Here is a 23,131-nt window from a genome sequence, read left to right on the forward strand (position 1 = left end):
CCCTGTGGAAGGCTGACAATGGAGGCCAGGGGAATATGCGTCTGGTGGTGGCATCCCACTAGAAGTAGTGGAACTGGTGGCTAATGATCATTTAGATGTGGATGCTAATGAAATGGTAAGTGAGCACCAAGGAGACCCTATTTCTGTTGTGGAAGGGAAGAGAAGGGGTGAGGGCTGAAGTGCGAGAGATGGGTCAAACACAGCTGGGGGGCCCTCTCAACCAGGGTGGTGGGGAATCCTCGATTGAGCAGGTGGACATTTTTGAGGCTCCCTTGCTGAAGTTGGCATTGTCAGAACAAATGTGACAGATATGGAGGAACTGGGAGAATGGATTAGAATCTTTACAGGAGGTGGGGTGTGAGAATGTATCATGGTGACTGTAGGAGCAGGTGAGTTTGTAGTGGATATTGGTGGCCAGCCTGTTCCCAGAAATGAAAATGGTGTTGCCAAGGAAGTGAAGCAGGGAATCAAAGATGGCCCAAGTGAAGGTGAGAGTTGGGTGGGAATTAGAAATGAAACAGATCAACTTGTCCAATTTCGAACGAGAGAGGGAAGCAGCACTGATGATACCATTGATGTACCAGAGAAGGAGTTGTGGGTGGGGCTGGAACAAGGAATGTTCCATATAATCCACAAAGTGATAAGCATAACTGGGGCCCCTTTCCCTCATGTTCTTACCCCATGCCCCACACATCAGGCCTTTATCATCACATGGGATGCTATTACAACCACCGCAATATCAGACACTAATGGTCCCAATTTAGCAGCCATTGAAACCCCAGGGTGATCTTTGCCCATTCCTTTATCTGCCCAACTGTTATTTTCTCTCCCTGGGCTTCATCCCCACCAACTGTTTACTCCTCCAACCTCGTCCACCACATCTTCAGCATATATACCAACCATTTCCTCGATACAATCAGTTTTAAAGAAGGGTCATTGGACCCGAAACGTTAACTCTGCTTTCTCTACACAAATGCTGCCATATCTGCTGAGTATCCCCAGCAATTTCTGTTTCTGTTTCAGGTTTCCAGCATCCGTAGCTTTGGTTTTTTTTAAATAAAGGAACATATGTTTATTTTTATAGATTTCAAATATTGAGTTTGTTGTCTACCTACTGTAATTTTTAAATTAATTTTCTTACAATAGATGAATATCGAAGAATATTAAATTTGTTGGGTCTATTTTTAATTTCTGAACCTAGCTACAATTTCTTTGTGCTTTTCTTCTATTGTTTTCATAAAGACCTAGTTGACATTGAGGCATAAAATGAAAGATATCTTGACAATTCCAGCAGGATTCCTCCTGTTCCTGTTTCTATCACCTTAAACTGTTACATGCTGACATTTACTATCTGAAAAAAACCTTCCTTCCTGTTGCCGTTTCATATTAACTTTTTCTATTATAAAATCCTATCTCCAAATTGGGCAAACAGTGCAAGCAAGGCCCACAGCTACATTTGAGCCTCTGCCTTGGAAACTGACACAATGTAAGGATGATAGTAGTTTAAATATATTCCCATGGCTGTCGATAAATACTGTTCATATATGCTAATTTATTTCATCATCAAGGAATTGCAAGAAGGGGGAGTTCTTTTCAATACTTAGTAATTATCTTAAAATTCATCTGTCAGAAAATAAAAATAGTTGTGAGGATTCTTGTGATTGAAAAGAAATGTATTTGCTATAGGCTATTATAGTTTTAGATTAATGTATGCTGTAAGTTTTATAAATCACTTGATTTTAGTTCATAAATATTTCATAACAATGTTATAAAGGACTGTCATTTCTTCACTTTTTTTTTGTTATGGCATGTGAAATTTAATGCACTTTTAAACAATTATCTTCACCTTTGTGGGTGGGCTTATACACTGCTTGCACAACTTTTAAGTATTGAAATAGCCAAGGGAAACATTCTGTTCATGCTAGATATAACAAAATAAACTAGTTTGTAAAGAACTTACTGTTTTTTAAAACACAATACAGAGGAACCATTCCACTCGGTTATTCTTTTACCTATTGATATCGAACAGCATATTTGTCCTAGCAACAGCTCTTGTAAAGTTGAAGTCCATAGATAGTAGGAATTTCCTACTTGCACAGGAGTTCTTTGATAAATGTAAGCATTTCAGGACCCAACTGTTGACATAACAATGCTACTAACTTCACAAATCAAACATGCAATGTGCTCTAATTTTGCAATGAAGATAGTGATTGGAGTTGACAGTCTCAGTTGAAGAGCTGTCCATTAACAGAAGTTCAATTGTCTTCTTTGTCATTAATATCCACGAATTTAACACAAAATATAGACTACCTAAAATGTGTTTTTCTACCACTAAATAAAATAGCAAAGCATCAAAAGCTTGTGTGAAACCATGCTTAAAATGTACATGTAACAGAGATGAAGACAATAAAATTTTATTTTGAATTTTTCTGATTTTTGGTTTGTGAATCATAAATAATTGAAGAATGATCAGGTTTCAGATAAAGTAAATGGTATAGTTGTCAAGTGACATCTTGAAGACATTTGTGCTTTCAAAAGTTTTGAATGAGTCAGCAACATTGCCCAACTTTAGCAGCAATAACAACAGGTATTGATATAGACATAAAAAGCCATTGATAAACTTAGGATGAATGCCAGACATGATTTGGTTTATTAACTGTTTACAGAAGAAGTCATGCAAAAAGTCATGGTTAAACCAAATTAAATTTCAAAATACATTCAATTGTTTTTGGTTTAAGACAGCGATAACTAAGTTATCAATTTGTTGTGTGATAACCTGTAGAGGTGGTGAAAATGTAGCTCTCCAGCAAGTCATTCACCAGCAGGCAGCTGAAATGCTTCTTATTTCTTAATAACGTGTTTAATGAGGCTGCTCCTAGGGTTCCATCTCCATGTTATCCATTGTAGATTGTGGCAACTCAAAGCTGTTTACCTCCCCAAATGTAAGTTCTGTGAATATAAAATTGCATTTTACCTTCTATTATTCACTAGAATAAACCATAATAATAATATTTAGTACCTCCCATGTCAAAAAATTTTGAAGTCCTTTTATAAAATCACTTTCTGAAGTGATCACAGTAATGCAAGATAATTTGTAAAATGTCCTTTTGTTTTATAACAACAGTGTACAAATTGTTGTTTATGTTTGTGGGGCATGTTCCTATAATTGTAGTAAAATAGCGTGACTGTGAACATTCCAAAATCTTTAATAAAAGTACAGGGCCCTCCTACATGAATGAAGAATTTTATTCTTACTGACAGGGATTTAGAAAGAAATTTAAATTTGCCAGGATCCAGTTTTGAACCTGATGATTGGGTGTTGCTAATGATTTCAAAACTGTAATTTATTGCAAGGTCTGTTGACAGAAAAAAAAAACTGGGTTAAATAAAGGATGCTGCTCCCTTTAAGTGCTCTTATTATTCTATACACAGCAAGTTTCCCTGGATAATGACACTGTTTTTTTCATTATGCACTTCCATTGGCTGATGTAAATTATCTGGCTCCGTATTTCATTTGTATTTAACATCAAATCTAGCTAATCTACCTTATCCTGTTCTCATTCTCTGGCCTGTGTTGTGACGCCTGATTCAATTTTGGGATTCTCATGCCCTCTTCGTTCTTTTGGTATATTCTTCTGACAGCCCACAATTGGTGGACATGCCGACATGGAGAGTAGCACTGAAAGAATTGCAAATTACTTTCAGTTTGGATCATTTTCCTTTGAAGTGACCTCCCAAAGAGCAGGACTAACAGCCTTTCTTGGAGAGACGCAATCAATGCCAAAGGTGGCTCAACATTACACTGGTTGGTCCATATACCCACTTACAGTGGCAGAGATGTTCGTAGGTTGATCCAACAAATGGAAGAATATGAGACCATCCAAATTTTTAAGATGCCCAATATATGGAACAACTGAACAGAAAGAGTACATATCTCTATAAGTGTCAAATTATACTTACCTTTCCACTCCTCTATAGTTCGTTCCTTATTTTCTATTGAATCATCATATGGTTCTGCTTCTGGTTCATCATCAGGGTCATGATACTGAGCAAAGTAAGGGTGAGTCAGAGCATCTGTTGCAGTTATCCTCTTATCAGTGTCAAGTATAAGCATCTTCTGAAGCAGATCTACAGCTATGATTGGAAGGGACCAAGATAAACTATATAAAAGGTTTACATATAACATCTAAATTATATTTACCCCTCATAATGGCCACATTGCAATTTATGTGTGAACTTCAAACAAGTTAAACTAGCACCCACTGTCTTGAAGAAGCATTCTTTAGGAGGGAGGGATAGAATAGGTTAATTGAAAGCCAGGCAGGACTTTGCCTTTGCCTTTTGCATCAGGCCCCCACTGACTAATCAAATCATAACCACACACTGTGTGGAAACTGTCACCCAGCAGTAGTTCTTCGCAGACTGACAAACCATCAGACAGAGCGTGTGCTCGCTGTTGAATTGAGGATGTTGGGTAGGCCCTTGAAGCTGGAGGGGAGGTGAGAGACAGAGTCAGAGAGGGCCCCTTCATTTTGAGGCACCCTCTGTGTACTTTTTAAAAGCTCTCATTTAAAGAGGATCCCATCATGGAATTCCCTCCACAGGGTAGCCTGCAGTTGCAAAAAGTCCACAAAGTCTGCCTAGAGTGCCTGGCCCTCGTGTGCCAAATAACAAACTGCTTTCCCGTGGATGGCCTGACTGTTCCATCATGCCTCAGGACATTTGCAGACATCTGCAAAAGACCATTAGGTTTTTGACATGCCTTTAGGAAGCAAGTAGCCCTTTGGCTGCCAATTCTGCCATTGGGAAAATAATCCAGTGTGAGTGTGTGCCAGCAAACGAGAATGCTAACTGCAGGCTCAATTTTCATGGCTACTTGCCTCTGTGAAGACCTACCCCTTGTTTTTTGTCATTCAAATATATCAGGCATAGCGCTTCCTCACTTCCAGAAACCAAATTTTCTATCTTATATCTTCAGAGTTAACCAATTTCAAAGCAAGTGAGAAATTCAATCTATCCAGCCTTGGCGAATTTCTCAATACCTAATATGCACATCAGCACACTAAATTACTCAACCCCTGATTCTGCTCTTGTGCCTAATGAAATCATTCACACATTACTTTTTGGTTCAGAAAGCTTCTCAATTGTTAAGCACCAGGGTCACTGTCCCAGTGGTTACATTAGTCGATTTTGCATTCACTTTTCAGATAGTAAAAATGACTGATTTAGGTCTACTTCTGTAAAATATCTTAATACCATATTTTCTTCTGATGATTTTCATAGATCTGGGTTAGTTATCTAAAATGGGTACTAGGCTATTTACATTCAATACTGTAGGAATAAGTGGGTCTGTTTCAGGCTCGCAGGGTGTCACAAGTGGTGAGCCACAGAGTTCTTACTAGGGCCTCAACTCTTTAAAATTTACGTAAATAATTTGAATGAAGGGACCAAAGGTATTATAGCTAAAGTTGCCAATGACACAAAGATAGTTGTGAAGAGGATAAAAGGAGCCTACAAAAGAATATAGATAGGTTCAGTGATTGGGCAAAGATCTGCAAATGGAGTACAATGTCAGAAAATGTGAAACTGTCCACTTCAGTAGAAAGAATAAAAAACAAAGCATACTATCTAAGTGCAGAGAGACTGCTGAGCTTTGAGATGCAGTGACACCTGGGTGAACTAGTGCATGAATCACAGGGTACAGCAAGTAATCAGGAAGGCAAGTAGAATGTTATGGTTTATTGCAAAGGGATTTGAGAGCAAATGTGGTGAGATTATGCTTCAGTTATATGGGGCATTGGTGATACAGCAGCTGGAGTACTGTGTACAGTAATGGTCACCTTACATGCGGAAGGATGTTAATACATTAGAAGCAGTTCAGAGAATCTTTACTTGACTAATACCCGAAATGAGCAGGTGGCCTTTTGAGGAAAGGCTGCTCAGGCCATGTCTGTATCCTGTGGAATGTAGAAGTCAGAGATGACTTAATCGAAACATGAAAAGGTCCTGAATGGGTCTGACTGGTGGTTGTGGAAAGGATGTTTCCTCTTGTGGGAGTATCTAGAACTAGGTGGTCATAGTTTAAAAGTAAGAGGATGCCCATTTAAAACAGAGATAAGGACACTTCTTTTCCCCCACCTCTGATGCTTACGAGTCTCTGGAATTTCTGCGGATGCAGAATTTTAAGCTATTTTTAAGGCAAAGGTAGATTCTTGATTACCAGTGGGCTGAAAGATTCAGGGTATATAGGAATGTAGATTTGATGTTAAAATCAGACCAGCCATGACTTTATTGAATGACGGAGCGTGCTTGAAAGGCCATAGCCTACTTTTGTTCCTTGTTCATACAGTAAGTCTCTAAGGTTTTGGAGTAGATCTGTAGCTTGGGTTGTGGGTGTTGAGGTTGGTTGGCTCGCCGAGCTGGTTTGTTGTTCCGCAGACGTTTTGTTACCGTGCTGGGTAACTTCCTCAGTGCAGCCTCTGATGAAGCGTCGGTGTGTTTTCCTGCCTGGTTTTTAAACTCTGGGGTCCATTGCAATGGATTGCCTCACTTCCGGGTTTCCTCTGTAGTGGAATGTATATGGGGTCGAGTTCAATGTGTTTATTAATAGCCTGCTTCGTGGAGTGCCATGCTTCCAGGAATTCTCGTGCTTGTCTCTGCCTAGCCTGTCCCAGGATCTTGGTGTTGTCCCAGTCGAAGTCGTGGTTCTCCTTGTCCATATGGATTGAGATGAGTGAGTATTGGTCGTGTCTTTTTGTAGCCAGTTGGTGTTCATGAACTCGTTGTTAGTTTCCTTCCTGTTTGTCCGATGTAGTGTTTCTCGCAGTCTCTGCAGGGGATCTTGTAGATGACATTGGTTGTGTCCATGGTGGGGAGTGGGTCTTTAGTTCGGGTGAGCACTTGTTGTAGGGTTGATGTGGGTTTGTGTGCCACTCTGATGCCCAGCGGTCATAGAAGTCTTGTGGTGAGTTCGGACGTGTTCCTGACGTAGGGTAGTGTGATGAGTGTGTCAGGGCGTGTAGAATCTTTCTGATGCTGTTCCTGTAGGCATCTCCTGACCCAGTTCTTTGGATATCCATTATCCTTGAACACTTGGAAGAGGTGTTCCTCCTCCTCTTTGCGTAGTTCCATGTTGCTGCAGTGTGTTGTTGCCCTTTTAAATAGCGCTCGCAAGCAGCTTCATTTGTGTGTGCTGGGATGGTTGCTATTGAAGTTCAATACCTGGTCTGTGTGTGTGGCTTTTTGGTGTACTTTCGTTTGCAGTTCCCCATTTGTCTTGTGCTCTACCATGACGTCCAGGAATGGGAGTTGTTTGTTCTTCTCCTCCTCTCTGGTGAATTTTATTCCAGTGAGGGTGTTGTTTATGAGTTTGTGTGTCTCTTCTAATTTGGTCCATTTAATGATGACAAAGGTGTCGTCTACGTAGCATATCCATAGTTTAGGTTGGATTTGCGGAAGGGCAATCCTTTCCAGTCTTTGCATCACTGCTTCTGCTATCAGTCCGGAGATAGGCGATCCCTTGGGTGTCCCGTTGATTTGCTCGTATGTTTGGCCTTTGAAGGTGAAGTGGGTGGTCACGCATAGGTCCAGTAGTTTAAGCATGTTGTCCTTGGAGGTGGTTTCAGTGGGGTCGTGTTCTTGTTCAAGTAGTGTTGTCATTGTTTCCCTTGCTAGTGGTATGTCTATTGACGTGAATAGGGCAGTGACATCAAAAGATATCATGGTCTCTTCGTCCTCTATCTTTAGGTCTTTGATGGAGTTGAGGAATTCTTGGGCTGAGTGGATGGAGTGGGGTGATTTGTTGACTAGGTGCTTGAGTCTTCTTTGTAGTTCTCTGGCTAATCTGTGCGATGGAGTGCCTGGTAGGGAGACTATGGGTCTGAGGGGGACTTCCGGTTTGTGCACTTTAGGGAGGCCGTAGAATCGGGGTGTGTTGTTTCCTTCGGGTTTCATTCTTAAGTCTGTTTTGTTGATCTGTCCTGTTTGTTTAAGTCTTTGTAGCGTGTATAGGATTTTGTTGCCTAGTTGTGGTGTCGGGTCAGTTTGTACTGGTCGGTATGTGTTCTCGTTGGCGAGCAGTGCTTGTGCTTTGGAGATGTAGTCCTTTTTATTCATTATCACTGTCATGCGCCCTTTGTCTGCAGGTAGTATAGTGATGTTCTTGTCCTTCTTTAATCTGTCCAGGGCTTGTCTTTCCCGTGTGTTGAGGGTGTTGAGTTCCCTCTTTCTGGTTAGTGTCGGGACTACTGTCTGTCTTATAGTTTGTTGTGTTTCTTTGTTGATATTGTTGGTCTTGAGTGTGGCTTCCAGTGTAGCTAGCCATTCCGTTTTGTTGGCGTCCCTGTAGTTGTAGTTCAGTCCCCGGGTGAGAACGGCTTTTTCCGTGTCTGTCAGTTTCCTGTCGGAGAGGTTCCTTATCCATGTGTCAGTTCTGTTGTTGTTGCTTTTGTGGGTAAGTGTGGTTAGCTTGTCTTGCAGGGTCTGTCTTTTCTTGGCTCTTGTGGTCTGTCGGCTGATGCTAAAGGCTCGTTCCATGTCGGTTGTCCAGTCTGGATTGGTAGCTTCCTGAAATAACATTTTTTGGCGCGTAATTTCTCTGTTGTATTTGTGGAGCCAGTTTTGTGCATCGTTTATCATTACCCTTACCATCTTGCAGCCGTTGGATGGGTACGTGAAGAGGAAGGGTTTAGAGGGATACAGGCCAAATGCTGGCAAATGGGCCTTGGTCAGATTGGGATGTCTGGTCGGCGCTGACATGTTGGACTTAAGGATCTGTTTCCATGCTGAATGACTCTATGACTACATGACTCTATATTCCGTCAATTATTTTTGAAGTTGTGTATTAAATATATTTCATTCTATAATAATAAACTATTTGATGTATTATATGAAGATGAACTTTCAGTTGTGAAATCTGGATGATTAGCTAAGGCTGAGAGTGCAGCATAAACTATAATAACTTCCGTTCGTGCTCACTTATGCAATGATATTTTGCATTTATTACAAGAAAGATCTTTAAGACCGGAGCCTACAAGTCACAACAGTTATTCCCATACAGATTACTTCCATCCAGTTTAAATGCAGAACATCTTACCTAAAGGATTGTCACCATTGAATAGTTCTTTCAAATCTTTTTGAGGCATGTATGGTAAAGATTCAATGTATTTTCTAGCCTGCAAGGAGTTAACACTTTGTTATTTGACTGATTTGCAGTTTGGTAAAGCAAGTCCATGATTTATATTTAGTTCTTTTAGAATAATTCAATGAGAAATACTACAAACGTAAAAGACTGCTTCAAACATGGTATTGTACAGTCCACCACTCTAAGCAGCCTTCCATCCACTGACTTCATCCATACTTTCCGCTGCCTGAGGAAAGCAAGCAATAGAATCAAAGTCCCTTCCCACCACAGTCATACTCTCTTCCAGCAGGCCAAAGATATAAAACTTTGAATACATGTACGAATTGATTCAAGAACAGCTTGTTCCTCGTTGTTATCAGACTTTTGAATGGACCTCTCAAATGTTAATGTTGATCTCTCACTCTCTGCCACTGTAACATTGTTTTCTGGACTCTGTTCTGCTACCTGATGCACTTTGTATGGTGTTATCTGCATGTAGAGCATGTAATACAACACTTTTCACTTTATCTTGGTACATGTGACAATAATAAATAAAAAAAAAATCAAGGAATGGGAATGGTAATATTTCAGTGCTTGATTATACAATATGAAAGAATTCTAGCTACAATATGAAAGAATTCTAGCTACAAGTGACCATATGAAGTTTTGTTGCTATTAATTAAAAAATCAAAGTCTCTTATAACCTGTAGTGTTTGGACAATCTGTACAGTTAGAAACACAACAAATCTTAAAGCTCTGAGAAATTATTTGAAACCAATGTTTGAGGAGACTGTAATCAAACGCTACTGACTGGAACAAAGTTAAAATTGCCTCCTACATCCTACTACACCATTGAACTCTGAAGTAGTGGTGGACAGGAATTGATCATTAGTTTTCTTAAGTGGTCGATGTTGTTTGCGGAAGCAGGCAGATGCTTCTCACATACGCATCTACTGGAGTACCGAAATGCAGTTCAGGCCCATTGTGTTTTTTAATGTAAAAAATCAAACATCTTACTCAATGTCAAACTGATGAGTAAAATCATATCAGATAACAAGGTGTAGAGCTGGATGAACACAGCAGGCCAAGCAGCATCAGAGGAGCAGGAAGGCTAATGTTTCGGGTCTAGACTCTTCTTCAGAAATGGGGGAGGGGAAGGGGGTTCTGAAATAAATAGGGAGAGAGGGGGAGGCGAATGGAAGATGGATAAAGGAGAAGATAGGTGGAGAGGAAACAGACAGGTCAAAGAGGCAGGGATGGAGCCAATAAAGGTGAGTGTAGGTAGGGAGGAGATAGGTCAGTCCAGGAAGGATAGACAGGTCAAGGGGGTGGGATGAGATGTCCTCGTTTTTCAAGGACCGCAACTCTTTCCCACCGCCACCCCCCGCCCCAACTCCCCCTGTGGTCGAGAATGCCCTCGACCGTGTCTCCCGCATTTCCTGCAACTCATCCCTCACACCCCCTCCCCGCAATAACAACCAAAACAGAATCCCCCTTGTCCTCACGTACCACCCCACCAATCTCCGGATCCAACGCATCATCCTCCAACACTTCTGCTATCTGCAATCCGACCCCACCACCAAAGACATTTTTCCCTCCCCACCCTTATCTGCTTTCCGGAGGGACCACTCTCTCCGTGACTCCCTTGTCCGCTCCACACTCCCCTCCAGCCCCACCTCACCCGGCACTTTTCCCTGCAACCGCAGGAAGTGCTACACCTGCCCCCACACCTCCTCCCTCACCCCGATCCCAGGCCTCAAGAAGACTTTCCACATCAAGCAGATGTTCACCTGCACATCTGCTAATGTGGTATACTGCATCCACTGTTCCCGTTGTGGCCTCCTCTACATCGGGGAAACCAAGCGGAGGCTTGGGGACCACTTTGCAGAACACCTACGCTCGGTTCGCACTAAACAACTGCACCTCCCAGTCGCAAACCATTTCAACTCCCCCCTCCCGTTCTGCAGACAACATGTCCATCCTGGGTCTCCTGCAGTGCCACAACGATGTTACCCGAAGGTTGCAGGAACAGCAACTCCTATTCCGCTTGGGAACCCTGCAGCCCAATAGTATCAATGTGGACTTCACAAGCTTCAAAATCTCCCCTCCCCCTACCGCATCCCAAAACCAGCCCAGCTCGTCCCCGCCTCCCTAACCTGTCCTTCCTCCCACCTATCCCCTCCTCCTACCTCAAGCCCCACCCCCATCTCCGACCTACTAACCTCATCCCACCCCCGTGACCTGTCCGTCCTCCCTGGACTGACCCATCTCCTCCCTACCTCCCCACCTACACTCACCTTTACTGGCTCCATCTCCGCCTCTTTGATCTGTCTGTCTTCTCTCCACCTACCTTCTCCTCTATCCATCTTCTATTTGCCTTCCCCTCTCTCTCTATTTATTTCAGAACCCCCTTCCCCTCCCCAATTTCTGAAGAAGGGTCTAGGCCCGAAACGTCAGCTTTCCTGCTCCTCTGATGCTGCTTGGCCTGCTGTGTTCATCCAGCTCTACACCTTGTTATCTCAGATTCTCCAGCATCTGCAGTTCCTACTATCAGTAAAATCATATGGATTGGTTTCAGAAGCTGACTGGAGAGCAGTGAAAGAAATAATGGTGGAATTCAGATCATAGGGATCTGTGTATCGTTGTCTCTTTGAGGAGATTTCTGAGCTTGAGGACTCCTTGCTTCTGATCTTTTCCTTGTGAACCTTGATTAAGCTCTCACAGCTTAGAACAGCAAGCATGATAACTTCAGTGTTTTGGAGGAAATGCCAACGTGATCAAGAGGTGTTTGCTTCTGACTTGTCTTCCTGTTTGCATCACCTGAAAGTAACAGTGAATGCAAGCTTCTAGTAGAAGGGCATGCCTGCTTTTAATATGGTTCTGAAAGCCCACAAGAAAATGACTGCTTGGAAGTGGTTGGGCTGCCCATTCCTGATGTAACTGGATGGGAAACTTGCCAATCAAATGCTAAAGAAATGCAGGAATTAAAATATTACTGGTGTGAAATTTCTGACAGAGAACGTGTTTCTCTTACCCTATCTGCCTGGCTCCCACTCTAATCTAAAAACCATTTTAGCGTCATTCAAGCTAATCTCCAGAAAAGGACACAAATGGGTATCCCAGACAGTCTATTTCCCAACAGATCATTTACTGAAATGGCAGCTTGCAAAGGGGTTTACAGCCTACTGGCTAATGCAGAAATGAGGGCTTTCCATCTGCAAAAATCTCAACACAAATCTAAGGGGGCTTTTGCAATCTTGGTGAGGGTAAAGGGGAGAATGTTGGTAGCGGTGGAAGCCAGGCAGAGATTGTGTTCATTGCATCTATAACGTGCTGCCCAAGAACTGAGGTTTGGAACAAGAAATTTCCTGTCAACAACCGAAGGGAGCTTTGTTCCAATATAATTACAATTAGATAAAGATGAAATTCGATGGTCAGGATGTTGGATTTTGTCCTGGTGATGCAAAACATTTAAAGTTGTGCTCTGATGCAGTCTGTTTTGTTTCTGGTTTTTAAACTGCACAATAAATATTACCCTTTTGTTATAAATATTTTTGGCACCATTCACTTAATAAATTTAGTGGGTATATCAATTTATTTGTTTAGATACTCCTTCAACTCAACTGTATGTTTTTCTCCTTTAGAATGCTCTTTGCATTAGTGCTAGTTAGAGGAGAAGCAGGAGCAAAGAATGAATGATTACACGTTAAGCAGTACTCAAGGTGTGCTCACTGTGCCCTGGTTTCCTGCCACCCATAAACCTGTACCTGTTAACAGGTGCTTCCATTGGGCTTCAAGTCAGGGTTTCTAAATACTGTTTACTGATGATTGATCTGGATTGTGAAAGGCAAATACTGCTCCTGACTGCCATAGCAATTGGGTTACGGGAGACACAGAATTCATCACCATCTCAGCCAGGGAGGACAATATGCCTGGGACAAACAGGAAGGAAAGGGGCTGACATTCTCTTTAAATCAGTTAGTATTTTTGAGTGATGTGTGCTCTTGTTGCATGAATATTTTTAATTAAAGTATGACTCTGTCACAGCAGTGTGACCTTTTAAAAGAATTTTTCCAGTGAAGACAGAATTTATGGAGTTTGGGTGGTCACAAGACCATGAAACAGTTGTGCCAGTTACATAGATTAGAATTTTGCATATGGGCATTGTGGGACAGCACAAATGAAGAAAGAAAGAGAGTCTGATCTCCAATATAACCACTGGGTTGTAGTTAATGAAATTTATTGGCGTGAAGCTTGAAATGAAATCCTTGGGAGCTATTGCTTTAAAAGGCATTTATTTTCAGTTAATGCTTGTGGTAGAAAAATGTTGCCATGCTTTGCATTAACGATTAGCAATCATAATTTTTCACTATGTGCGAACAATGGCAAGCACAAGCATAGGGTTCCTCTTTCAAACACTGCTTTGTACAATGTTTGTCAAAAATGTACATAGTATTTTGAAATTTTGTTACTATAAATTACCAACAATTTCCCTACAGACCTCCGAGAAACAGTGCACATGGAATTCCATGGTCTGTCAGCCAAAGTCCTGCAGCATAATTGGGACAACCCACGTGCAAATTCAATCTCCTGTGTGTTTCCAGGAGGATAGATTTTAATGTAATTTAGGTTGAGGCTATGGCTTGATCACCTTTTTGTGGTCTGGGAGGCACGATTCACCATGAATGAGCATCAAATCTATGCTTATCCATTGCAAATGAAGTCTGCAATGGTGGAATGGGGATAACTCTGCATACATCCACAAGAAAATATAGACAGTTTAGGTTTTAGGTTTTGTAAACGATGTTTGGCAGCATTTGTGACTGATGTCTAGATAACTGTAAACATTTTTCATTTTCAAGTTCACTACTTGTAAACCATCTCGCAGTGATAAGTGGGTGACACTGAAGTGTCTTTGCAGGTTCTAGGGATAAATTCAAACATGCATTAAATCCTTGCCACAACGTGAGATACAGTTTCTGCTTCACCAATGAAACGCAATTCTGGAATTTTAAAACCATGGGAACCATAGTAAATTACAGTTCAGAAGCTACCATTCAGCCCATTGCATCTGCTCCTGGTGAATAATCTAACTGCCCATTTTACACCCATACCAGGTCTGTGGCCTTGTACATTACAGCACTTCGGGTACAGATCCAGATTCCTCTTCAATGAGTTGAGGGTTTCCACCTCAACCATCAAACTGGGCAGTGAAGTCCAGACACCAACCACCCTCTAGATGAAAATGTTTTTCCTTTTACTGGTCACCTTAATTTTGTGCTCCCTAGTAACTGACCTCTTCCCCCAGCAGAAAACAAGTCTTCACTGCCTACTCTATCCAAGCACCACACCCCCACCACATTATTTTGAACACCTCAATTACACCACCCTTCAGCTGCCTCTATTCTAAGGAAAACAATGCTATCTAACATTTGCTCATAATTACAATTTTGAACCCTAGCAACATTCTCATAAAATCTCCTCTGTGCTCTCATTGCAGCAATTTTGTCCTTCTTGTAATTGATGACTGGAACTGTATACAAAACTCCAATTATGGCCTGACCAATGTCTTACATAGATCTGGCATTCCTTCTTTTGTATTTAATATCTTGCCCAATGAAAGAAAGCATCCAATATGTCTTCTTTATCACTTTAACTACCTATTCTGCCACCTTCAGGGATTGGTGGATATGCACTCCACGTCTCTCAGTTCCTCTGTCTTTCTCATTACCTTCCTGTTTATTGAGTATAAACAGGTTCTTGAGTTTGTTTTTACTATATATACAAAGCAGCAACTTTGTACCTCGTTGGGGTCAGGTTTCAAAGTAACATCCTTCTGTCTGAAGATTACTTAATAAATTTTATGTTCTCTCCAGATCCCATCAGATCTCTTCAAAATTCAAGGCATTTTGTCATTTGCAGATTTTAAAATTCAGATTAGAATTTGAGTTCGGGTAATCTTATATTGTCAACATGCTGACATTTATTTCTCATTAGTCACTAATCAACTTAAAGAATTCATATTGTTGTGTTGTTAAAACGTGAAGGATCTATTAACAAGCTGCCAATCAATTTTCTTGATTATTTATTTAGAATTTGATACAACACCACAATCTTTCCATATAAATAACTGAGTTGGAAACAAGATCTCCAAAGTTTTTAAAACAAAATCCAGGATAAAATTTTAATGGTGTTGAGAATAAACAAAGACCAGTAATGTTTATGCAAGCCTTCAGGTCAACATATTTCAAATAACTAAGTCATGAAATATTACAGAAACTTAATAAGAGAGGAAATGTAAATTAAAATTAAAATGACTTGGAGAAAGTGAGAAGTAAGTCTATCAGGTTCTAATACCAGTGAATGCACTTGCAGACCTAAATTGGCTCCCTATTTAAACACTGTTTCAATTTCACAGTTTCACTCTTGTTTTAAAATCCATCCAAAGCCTGATCCGTCCATACCTCTGAGACCTCCTCTAGCCCGTCAACTGTCAGAGATAACTATCCACCTCTGCTCCTGGCATTTAAAGCAGTCCTGATTTTAATCACTCCTCCATTGATGCTGTGCCTTAGGCTGTCTAGGCCCAAAACTCTGGAATTTCCTTCCTAAACCTCCTCTATATATTTTTCCTTTCTTAAAGACACACCTTTTTAAAAACTGATATCTTTGACCAAAGTTTTGAACATCTACCCTAATATCTCCTTTTTCAACTTAGTGTCATATTTTGCCTGTGTAAAGCACCTTGGGATTATAAGAAACTAAGACCCTTAATAAATAGCTATTTTCCACATAATAAAAATGTTATGAAATTTGCATTGATTATTCAACTCCAAAGAAAGGAAATCGATGCTTAAAACAGTTCTGGGAATATCTGGGTCACTAATTGTGTCAGGTTTCCACACTAACATTCCAAGTTAACGAAAATGGAACATTGGTAACCTACTATCCATGTAAGTGTTTAGAAAAAGACAATCCTGGCATAATGTAAATTCAGCTTGAGCAAGGAGGTGGGCCAAGAGGGAGATGACTATCCTGTCAGTTGCGTAGCCTGGCCTGTGCTGCATTTATTGTATAATCTTCTAACCCCCTAAAAATAATGATTATTAACAAGTGCTCAGAATTGGGAGGGGCATGGCTTGTCAGACAACTATCATCTTCAGATGGAAGATGGCCCAGAAGAGGAGGAGGAAGCCACTAAGCAGAGTTCCCTAACACTTTGAATTGAGAGCAGGATACTGCCTCCACAGCTCTTATGAGATCAACACACACTGTGCCAACTGTCTGTTCGTCCTCAGCTATCACTGATCAAACCCTAATTGTCACAAGTCATATAATTATTCTCTCTGTCTATTAAACTACTGCTTAAATTTAATAAACTATCTGAAAATTACTTCTGAATAGTCAACTGCCAACCTTGGGTACCTGGTCCCGTATCCCAAAATCTAATATGTTTTGTTATGATAAAGGTGATACAGAAATATAAGTCATGAATATTTATTTTCTCTTTCATTAATCATGTCATGGTTTTGCCAAAATTGCTTAATTAATCTCTATTGAATTAATTCACTTTTCACTGAATTTCTTCCTACTTTCCTCAATTTTCACTCTACTTGATTTTTAGTGCTCCATATTTTATTCTTGCTGTCACACCCTTTGTTCCAATTAACCCTTCATTTTTCTTTCCATTTGTACAATATTCTTTTGTTACTATTCCCTTGCTTCCCCACATCCAGCTTTCTCATTCTGCTGTACCTGCAACCTCTACTTTTTGCTAAAAAGCAATAAAATGGTAAAAGGAAAAACCTGTTTTATTTTCAGGCTCCCTCATCATGATCAAGGACCTCCAGGCTCGAAAACAGGAACCAGAACAATTCAGACATGATTCAGAAGCCACCATAGTGAGCTATTGATGTTCTCAGTGTGATCATTTTATTTTACTTAAGAAAATATTAAAACTTTGCCTTTACACTGTAAGGGGTGGTAGAGGTAATGTCACTGTCCACAATCCAGGATCACAGGCTAATGTTCTTAGGACATAGGTTCGGATCTCACCATGGCAGATGTTAAAATTTAAATTTAATAAAAAACCAAGCCTAATAATGTTAAAAGCCCACCTCATTCACAAATATGCTTTTAGTGAACAGAAATCTGCCCTCTTTACCCGGTTTTGCCTACATGTGACTCCACCCACAGCATTACTCTCTGGCAACTGGGGAAAGTCAATAAGTGCTGGCCTAGTCAGTGAGGCCTGCATCCCATTAAGAATTAAAACAAATGCAAGGAAAATAAAGTGAATCTCCAAAACTAATGGCAAGGTATTGTTTTGCAATGATTATTAATTGAGTTGTTTTCAAGCCAGCTCTTCATTTGGCAGGTTAACTCATTTCAAACCATTGCTGAGGTTAAAGAAAAGTAATTCTTAGGTTGTCCCAGCAGTTTATTTTATGGAAAGCCAAGATTTGAGAAAACATTGTGAAGCAGTGCAGTTTTATTATTATTGTTATAGAATAAAGTAGCAAGTAGTAGATTCAGAATTGTGTGAAGTCTGGCTAATTTAGTTTTCAGGTCATTTATATAAAATCTTTTAAAATATCCAAAATTTCTCTTTTTATATTGAGGTAACCCTGAGCCCAGGATTGTCTCTGACTGGATGTGTAGTGTCATTCAGACCATTACTGTGCTCAGGAACACTGTGCGGTTAACCAGCTGGAACAGATGAAACTCAAAAACTCTGAAGCTATGAGGTCATGTTCTCAATTCATAAATAGAATGAACATGTTCCTCTTTAGCAATGGGCATGATAGCATGGCAAGAAGTGTGGACGCCTTTACTGCAAGATCAAATGCACTTAGCAATCTTCTGTCCACCAGGATAAGATGGATATAAAGGCATGAGTCGCTTATGTCGGAGGGTCATGAGAGTGCGGAAAGCACTACTGGAGTAATTGATTGAACTAGAAACCATGTGAACATTTAAGAATATGTTCGATGGGTGATTGAAGGAAAGCAAGATAAAGATTTGGGGATAAGGTTGGCAAATGGGATGAGAATAACGATTGAGTAGGAGATAAAACCAACATGGACTGTTCGTGCCAAAATGTTTGTTACAATTGCTGAGTACTTGTAAGCAACATTTGTTGCTGGAAACTTTGCCGAAGGCAAAACGAGTTGGTCAATAATTTATTGAAAATAAAAACACACCATAGAAGAACCTTGATTGCTACGTGTATTATGAACTGTGTGCAAATTGGTGTTTCCTAAATTGTAACATGTCTACCCTCTGAAGATGCTTTGAGGGTAATGAGCTTTGGGGTGTACTGAGGTTAAATAAGGTAGGTGCTGTGAGATTGCAAACCTGTCTTTTACATTTATGCTGTCCATTAGAGGGAAAACATTTATTTGATGCTTTCATGTTTTTGTTTTGTCTGAATTAGTCTGAATTTCAGCTTTGGCCATAGCAGGAACTAGTACAATCGCTTACAGAAACCCATCCATTAGGGATTCCTGTGGCTGATTGTAACTTTGCAAATTCCTGCCTGAAGTGTGCTTCTGTTCAACAGGCCTTATTTATGATGGCTCATGTTTTTGAACAGTCTGTTAATACACATTCCAAGGATCACATGAACGTTTACCAATTAGTTGTCACAATTACCTTGGAATAATAATTCAGTAAAAGCATGTTGGACAGAAAGGGTGAAAAACCTATCTATCCAAAGCAGAATTTTATCATAAATGTTACTATTTACTTTCCACTCTGATACCGCGTGACTATATGCAGAGATAAATGACTTCCAGTTTGAACAGTTTTTACTGTTAGAATCAAACACTCACTCACATGTTCTGAAGATATCTTTTTTAGTAATTCAGTGCTTGGTGTTCCAACAACTTCCATTATTCGCTTCAGTTGATCAATATCTGTGTCATTATAAGAAAGTATGCAGGAGAAAAGAGAATGCTCTTGTTGACGAGTCACAATATCTCTCTGCAGCTTAAGCTGCTCTCAACATATTTTGTAGAATATACAAGATTAGAAAAGCTCACTATCTAGGAAAATGAAGATGCACAAAGTTACAATTTCACTATTAACAGTAATAATTTGAGAAAAGAGGGGGGCTATTTTTTTTTTTTAACATTTCATACCAATCAAAAACTTTTGATCAGCTCTGGTTCATTTTGGTGAAAAATTAAAACTTTAGCAATTTCTTCTATTTTTTTTTTAAGCAGTGGAATTGAAGATGATGCCTGTCAGGTGAAATGAAGGCCTTAGATAAGCCCAATTTTGTAGCTTTTCTGTAATAGGAACACATTATTGCATCAAGAAGTTGGAATTTGCAGCATTGGGTGGGCATCACGGTTCCCCAGCTGCTGCTGTTTGCCCTCTCAGTCAGTCACTGAGCCTCAGCATCTCGAGCCTTGATGATTTGGGAGATGCCAGGCTGAGCCATTGGCAGCATTCTTCTCCCAGACAGTGGTGTCAAAACCTCTGTTTTAGGGTAACCTTGAGCTTCTCCTTACACTTTTTCCTTTGCCCAACCTTTTGAGCATTTGCCAATGGATAGCTGGAAGACGAGAACCTGCAAAGGGAGACAGGTTTTGGACATCTGGATACAAGGCCCATCAGGTAGAGTCAGAGCGTCAGGGCAGTGCCTTTGATCTTGGGAGGTATAGCTTCATGAGGGTGCTCACATTGTTCCAGCTGTTCTCCCATTTGATCCTTAGAGTTTAAAGTGAGTACTGCTGGTGGAAGCACTCTAGAATCTTACTGTAATGGAGGTGGACGATCCAGGTTTCATTTCAGTAGGGGTGTTGTTCAATACAACAGCTTTATAGACCAAGAATACACCTATTAAGCTGCATGGATCAGTACTATACCTAGGATTCAATGTAACTCTGGTTAACTTGTATTTCGAATTCTTTCAGGAACAAGTTATTTTACTTTGTTTGTTCCATTTACCAGTCTAATATCTGAATAAATACTATCAAACAAACAACTTGTCAAGGATACAATCAGTTCCTGGGAAGAGGGCTTTTCCTTTCAACAACTCTGCCATAATGCATCCGATAGACCAAATATCCACTGCAGAAACAAAACAAAAAGAATTTAGAAGAAAAATACCTGAAACAAGTCCAAATCTGTACTGTGTGCATTAGTGCAACAACTTTACCATTGCAGACTCTGCAAGTTTTCTTTTCAGGTAAAGTGCTTAACATGTTTTCGTGGCTTGAATTCAATACCAATTTAAGCTGTGATTACTCACTTGTTTCCCTTGGATGGGGAGTCTAGGATTAAGGGGCACAATCTAAAAATTAGTCATACAAGTTTTGGAACTCTCTCTTCTGCAAGTAACAATCAATAGATTTGCTTTATTAATTAAAGGTTGTGTGGGATAAAGCTAGGTAGGTCTATGTAGTCAGTTCACAGATTGGTCTGATCTAATTGAACAGTTAAACTGACTTAACAGCCTACTCCTATTGCAATGTTATATCTTCTAATGGTTTATGGTTCATTTATATCAGCATTGTAAACTGACCAAAACTTGATATAACCAGGTTTGATTTATCTAATATCAGTTAGATGTCACCTTTGGATTCAAGTAGAAGCAGAATAATTTTTAAATTGAGATAATGGGCTGAATTTTAACTTCAGCATCCTGATCTGAATGATGGGCTGCAACTCTGGGAACCTGGCGCTGACCCTGGCTGATTCCCTGGAGAAGATTTACAAGGAGGCAGCCAACTGAGCCCCCGGAGACAGCACAAAGGGGTGCCCGAGATGCTGGAGGGCTGGCAGCCCTACTGAGGGAGGCTGTCACTGCTGGTGGGAGATCACATGAGCACCTCGAGGGAGGCTTATACATTGTAGGTGACCACAGCTACCAGGCCATCATTGCATAAGCAGCTCCCCTCCGCTTGGGTCTCTCTTGTAGCCGTCACAGCCTAACAGGTCCATACTGAGCGGTTTGCTGAATGTGCCTCAGACTCATGCCTCACCCTGACCTGTCAACAGGAGGCTCCACCATTCCACCTGAGGGAGAGGGCTGTACTTTCAACTGTCTGGGCCTCAAGTGCCAGAACACATTCCTCTCTCTTTCCACCTCTCTACCTCATCTTCTTCCTTTAAAACACTCATGAAAACTTATCACTTTGACATCAGACCAACATCTCCTTATGTGGTTCAGTGTCATATTTTGAGTTATGCTACTGTGAAGCATCTTGGGATGCTTTCATACATTAAAGCCACAGTATGAATCCAAACTGGTAATCACAGACCCAAGGCTTGGATAGCCAAAGTTTGCATTAATTTAGCTTTCTTTTTTGCGACCCAGATCCAAAATCTTGATTGAAAAATGATGGGAAAATATTTTTGTATAACTGCTCTGTCTACTTTTACACATAGAGTACAAACTATTAAATTAGTTTGATGCAGGTGCTATGTTCTTAATTCAGTCAGTAAATAAAAGGATCATTCAAAATCTTAAGTGCCATTGAAAGCTCTTTATTCATACCAACTTAGCAGTCAGCAAAGCCAAGGAAGAGTTCACAGGAAGGCTGGTGGAGACAATGCACATTTTTAAAAGGTTTGACCCATTCTGTGCAATCTGGCCATCTTGTCCTAGAGATTGCTGCAAATGCTCTGCGAAGTTGTTTCTAAGTACTTTCTTCTAAGCAACTGAAATACTTATTGCTCTCAAAATAAAAATTTGAACGAAATACAGAAAAAAGTACACATATTAAAATCTCTATATACCATATCTACCACTTATCTCTCAAGGCCTGGGCTTGTTATTTTTTTGCCTGTTTTGACTGAGCTGAGTTTTGATTGTGCAGTTGGAACATATGTACTCCATGTAATGCCTCAGTATCATTCAACCAGTTGTACTGCAGGAAGGTTACCTTTATCGTTCAGTTTCTATTCAAATATTTTCTTCAAAATGATTGTACAGCAAGAGAGGGTAAAACATACACTTTCTCTCACACAAACATGCACAGAAGGTATTTTTCAACTTAATCTATGTTTTATTCCGTGCAGTGTAAATGTAAACGTAAGAATCAGAACTATAGTTCCATTGGCTTTCATTATATATGAGTAATGGCATATAGGACTTAGCAGGCGCGTCTTGCAGAAAGTCAGAAAACACAAATAGGGAACTATTATATATTTAATTTGGCATTTTACCAATTCTCTTGAGAATTATTTTTCCCAGATGTAAAGATTGAAAATATGCCCAAAGAAAGGAAAAATTCATCCTATCCATGTCTTTAATTTGCAGCTGTATTTATGCCAGTTTTTTTTTTTTTTTAACCCCATATCTCGTGAGCTCCTGGCCAGATGCCCAGTCTGGGATGGGAGCTTACATGGAATAGAGTTGGTCCAAAGCCAGAGATTTGACTGGTCGACCATTTGTAAAATGTTAAAATCTAAGATCTGCCAGTCCCATGATGCAACACTGTGAATGGAACACTTACTCTAGAGTCTATACTTAGAGAATCCTTGGCATTGATTCTGAAAATTGAGCAGTGTTTTTATAGGTGTTAGCATTACTTTTACCTGTCTGATTATAATGCATCCAGTTTAGCATTATTTCTGGCGCTCGATACCATCTAGTTGCTACATAACCAGTCATCTCATCATCGGTCTGCCGTGCCAACCCAAAATCTAGAATCTGTATGTTAGATAAACAATATAAAACTATATGTTAAGAGCAAGAAGTGGAGGAAGAGTAAGATGTAAAAAAAATTATTCTTAAATTATGCATTAAATAGCATGAGAACTAAGTTATCCTTACTCGTAATTCACAGTCCTCATTTACTGCTAAATTGCTTGGTTTCAGATCCTGCAGAGGGAAAATAATATTTAGCACTATTTCAAACTAATTTAGAAACATCGAATGCTTTCGGTTACGTAAACAGATGATATCACATAGACTACAAGGTGCAGAGCTGGATGAACACAGCAGGCCAAGCAGCATCGTAGGAGCAGGAAGGCTGACATTTCGGGCCTAGACCC

The 23,131-nt window shown here is 40.2% G+C and overlaps 1 protein-coding gene across 2 annotated transcripts in view; it reads right to left on the minus strand.

The window, feature by feature from the left end:
• Window positions 1-2,398: 2,398 nt before the first annotated feature.
• The window catches only part of mapk11 (mitogen-activated protein kinase 11), a 47,427-nt gene continuing 26,694 nt past the window's right edge, over window positions 2,399-23,131 (minus strand). The window contains exons 6-12 of one of the 2 annotated variants that reach the window (XM_048610369.1): window positions 22,911-22,958; window positions 22,673-22,787; window positions 20,129-20,200; window positions 18,959-19,038; window positions 9,095-9,173; window positions 3,961-4,134; window positions 2,399-2,949 (exon numbers count right to left, since the gene is read on the minus strand). In XM_048610369.1, coding sequence (XP_048466326.1) covers window positions 2,876-2,949; window positions 3,961-4,134; window positions 9,095-9,173; window positions 18,959-19,038; window positions 20,129-20,200; window positions 22,673-22,787; window positions 22,911-22,958 — 642 coding nt within the window. In that variant the 3' untranslated portion in view covers window positions 2,399-2,875. Of the gene's footprint in view, window positions 2,950-3,960; window positions 4,135-9,094; window positions 9,174-18,958; window positions 19,039-20,128; window positions 20,201-22,672; window positions 22,788-22,910; window positions 22,959-23,131 lie in introns of those variants that run through there. The other variant, XM_048610370.1, reaches the window with a different exon arrangement.

The sequence above is a fragment of the Rhincodon typus genome, chromosome 22 (assembly GCF_021869965.1).
Source record: "Rhincodon typus isolate 14 chromosome 22, sRhiTyp1.1, whole genome shotgun sequence".
Lineage (NCBI taxonomy): Eukaryota > Metazoa > Chordata > Chondrichthyes > Orectolobiformes > Rhincodontidae > Rhincodon > Rhincodon typus.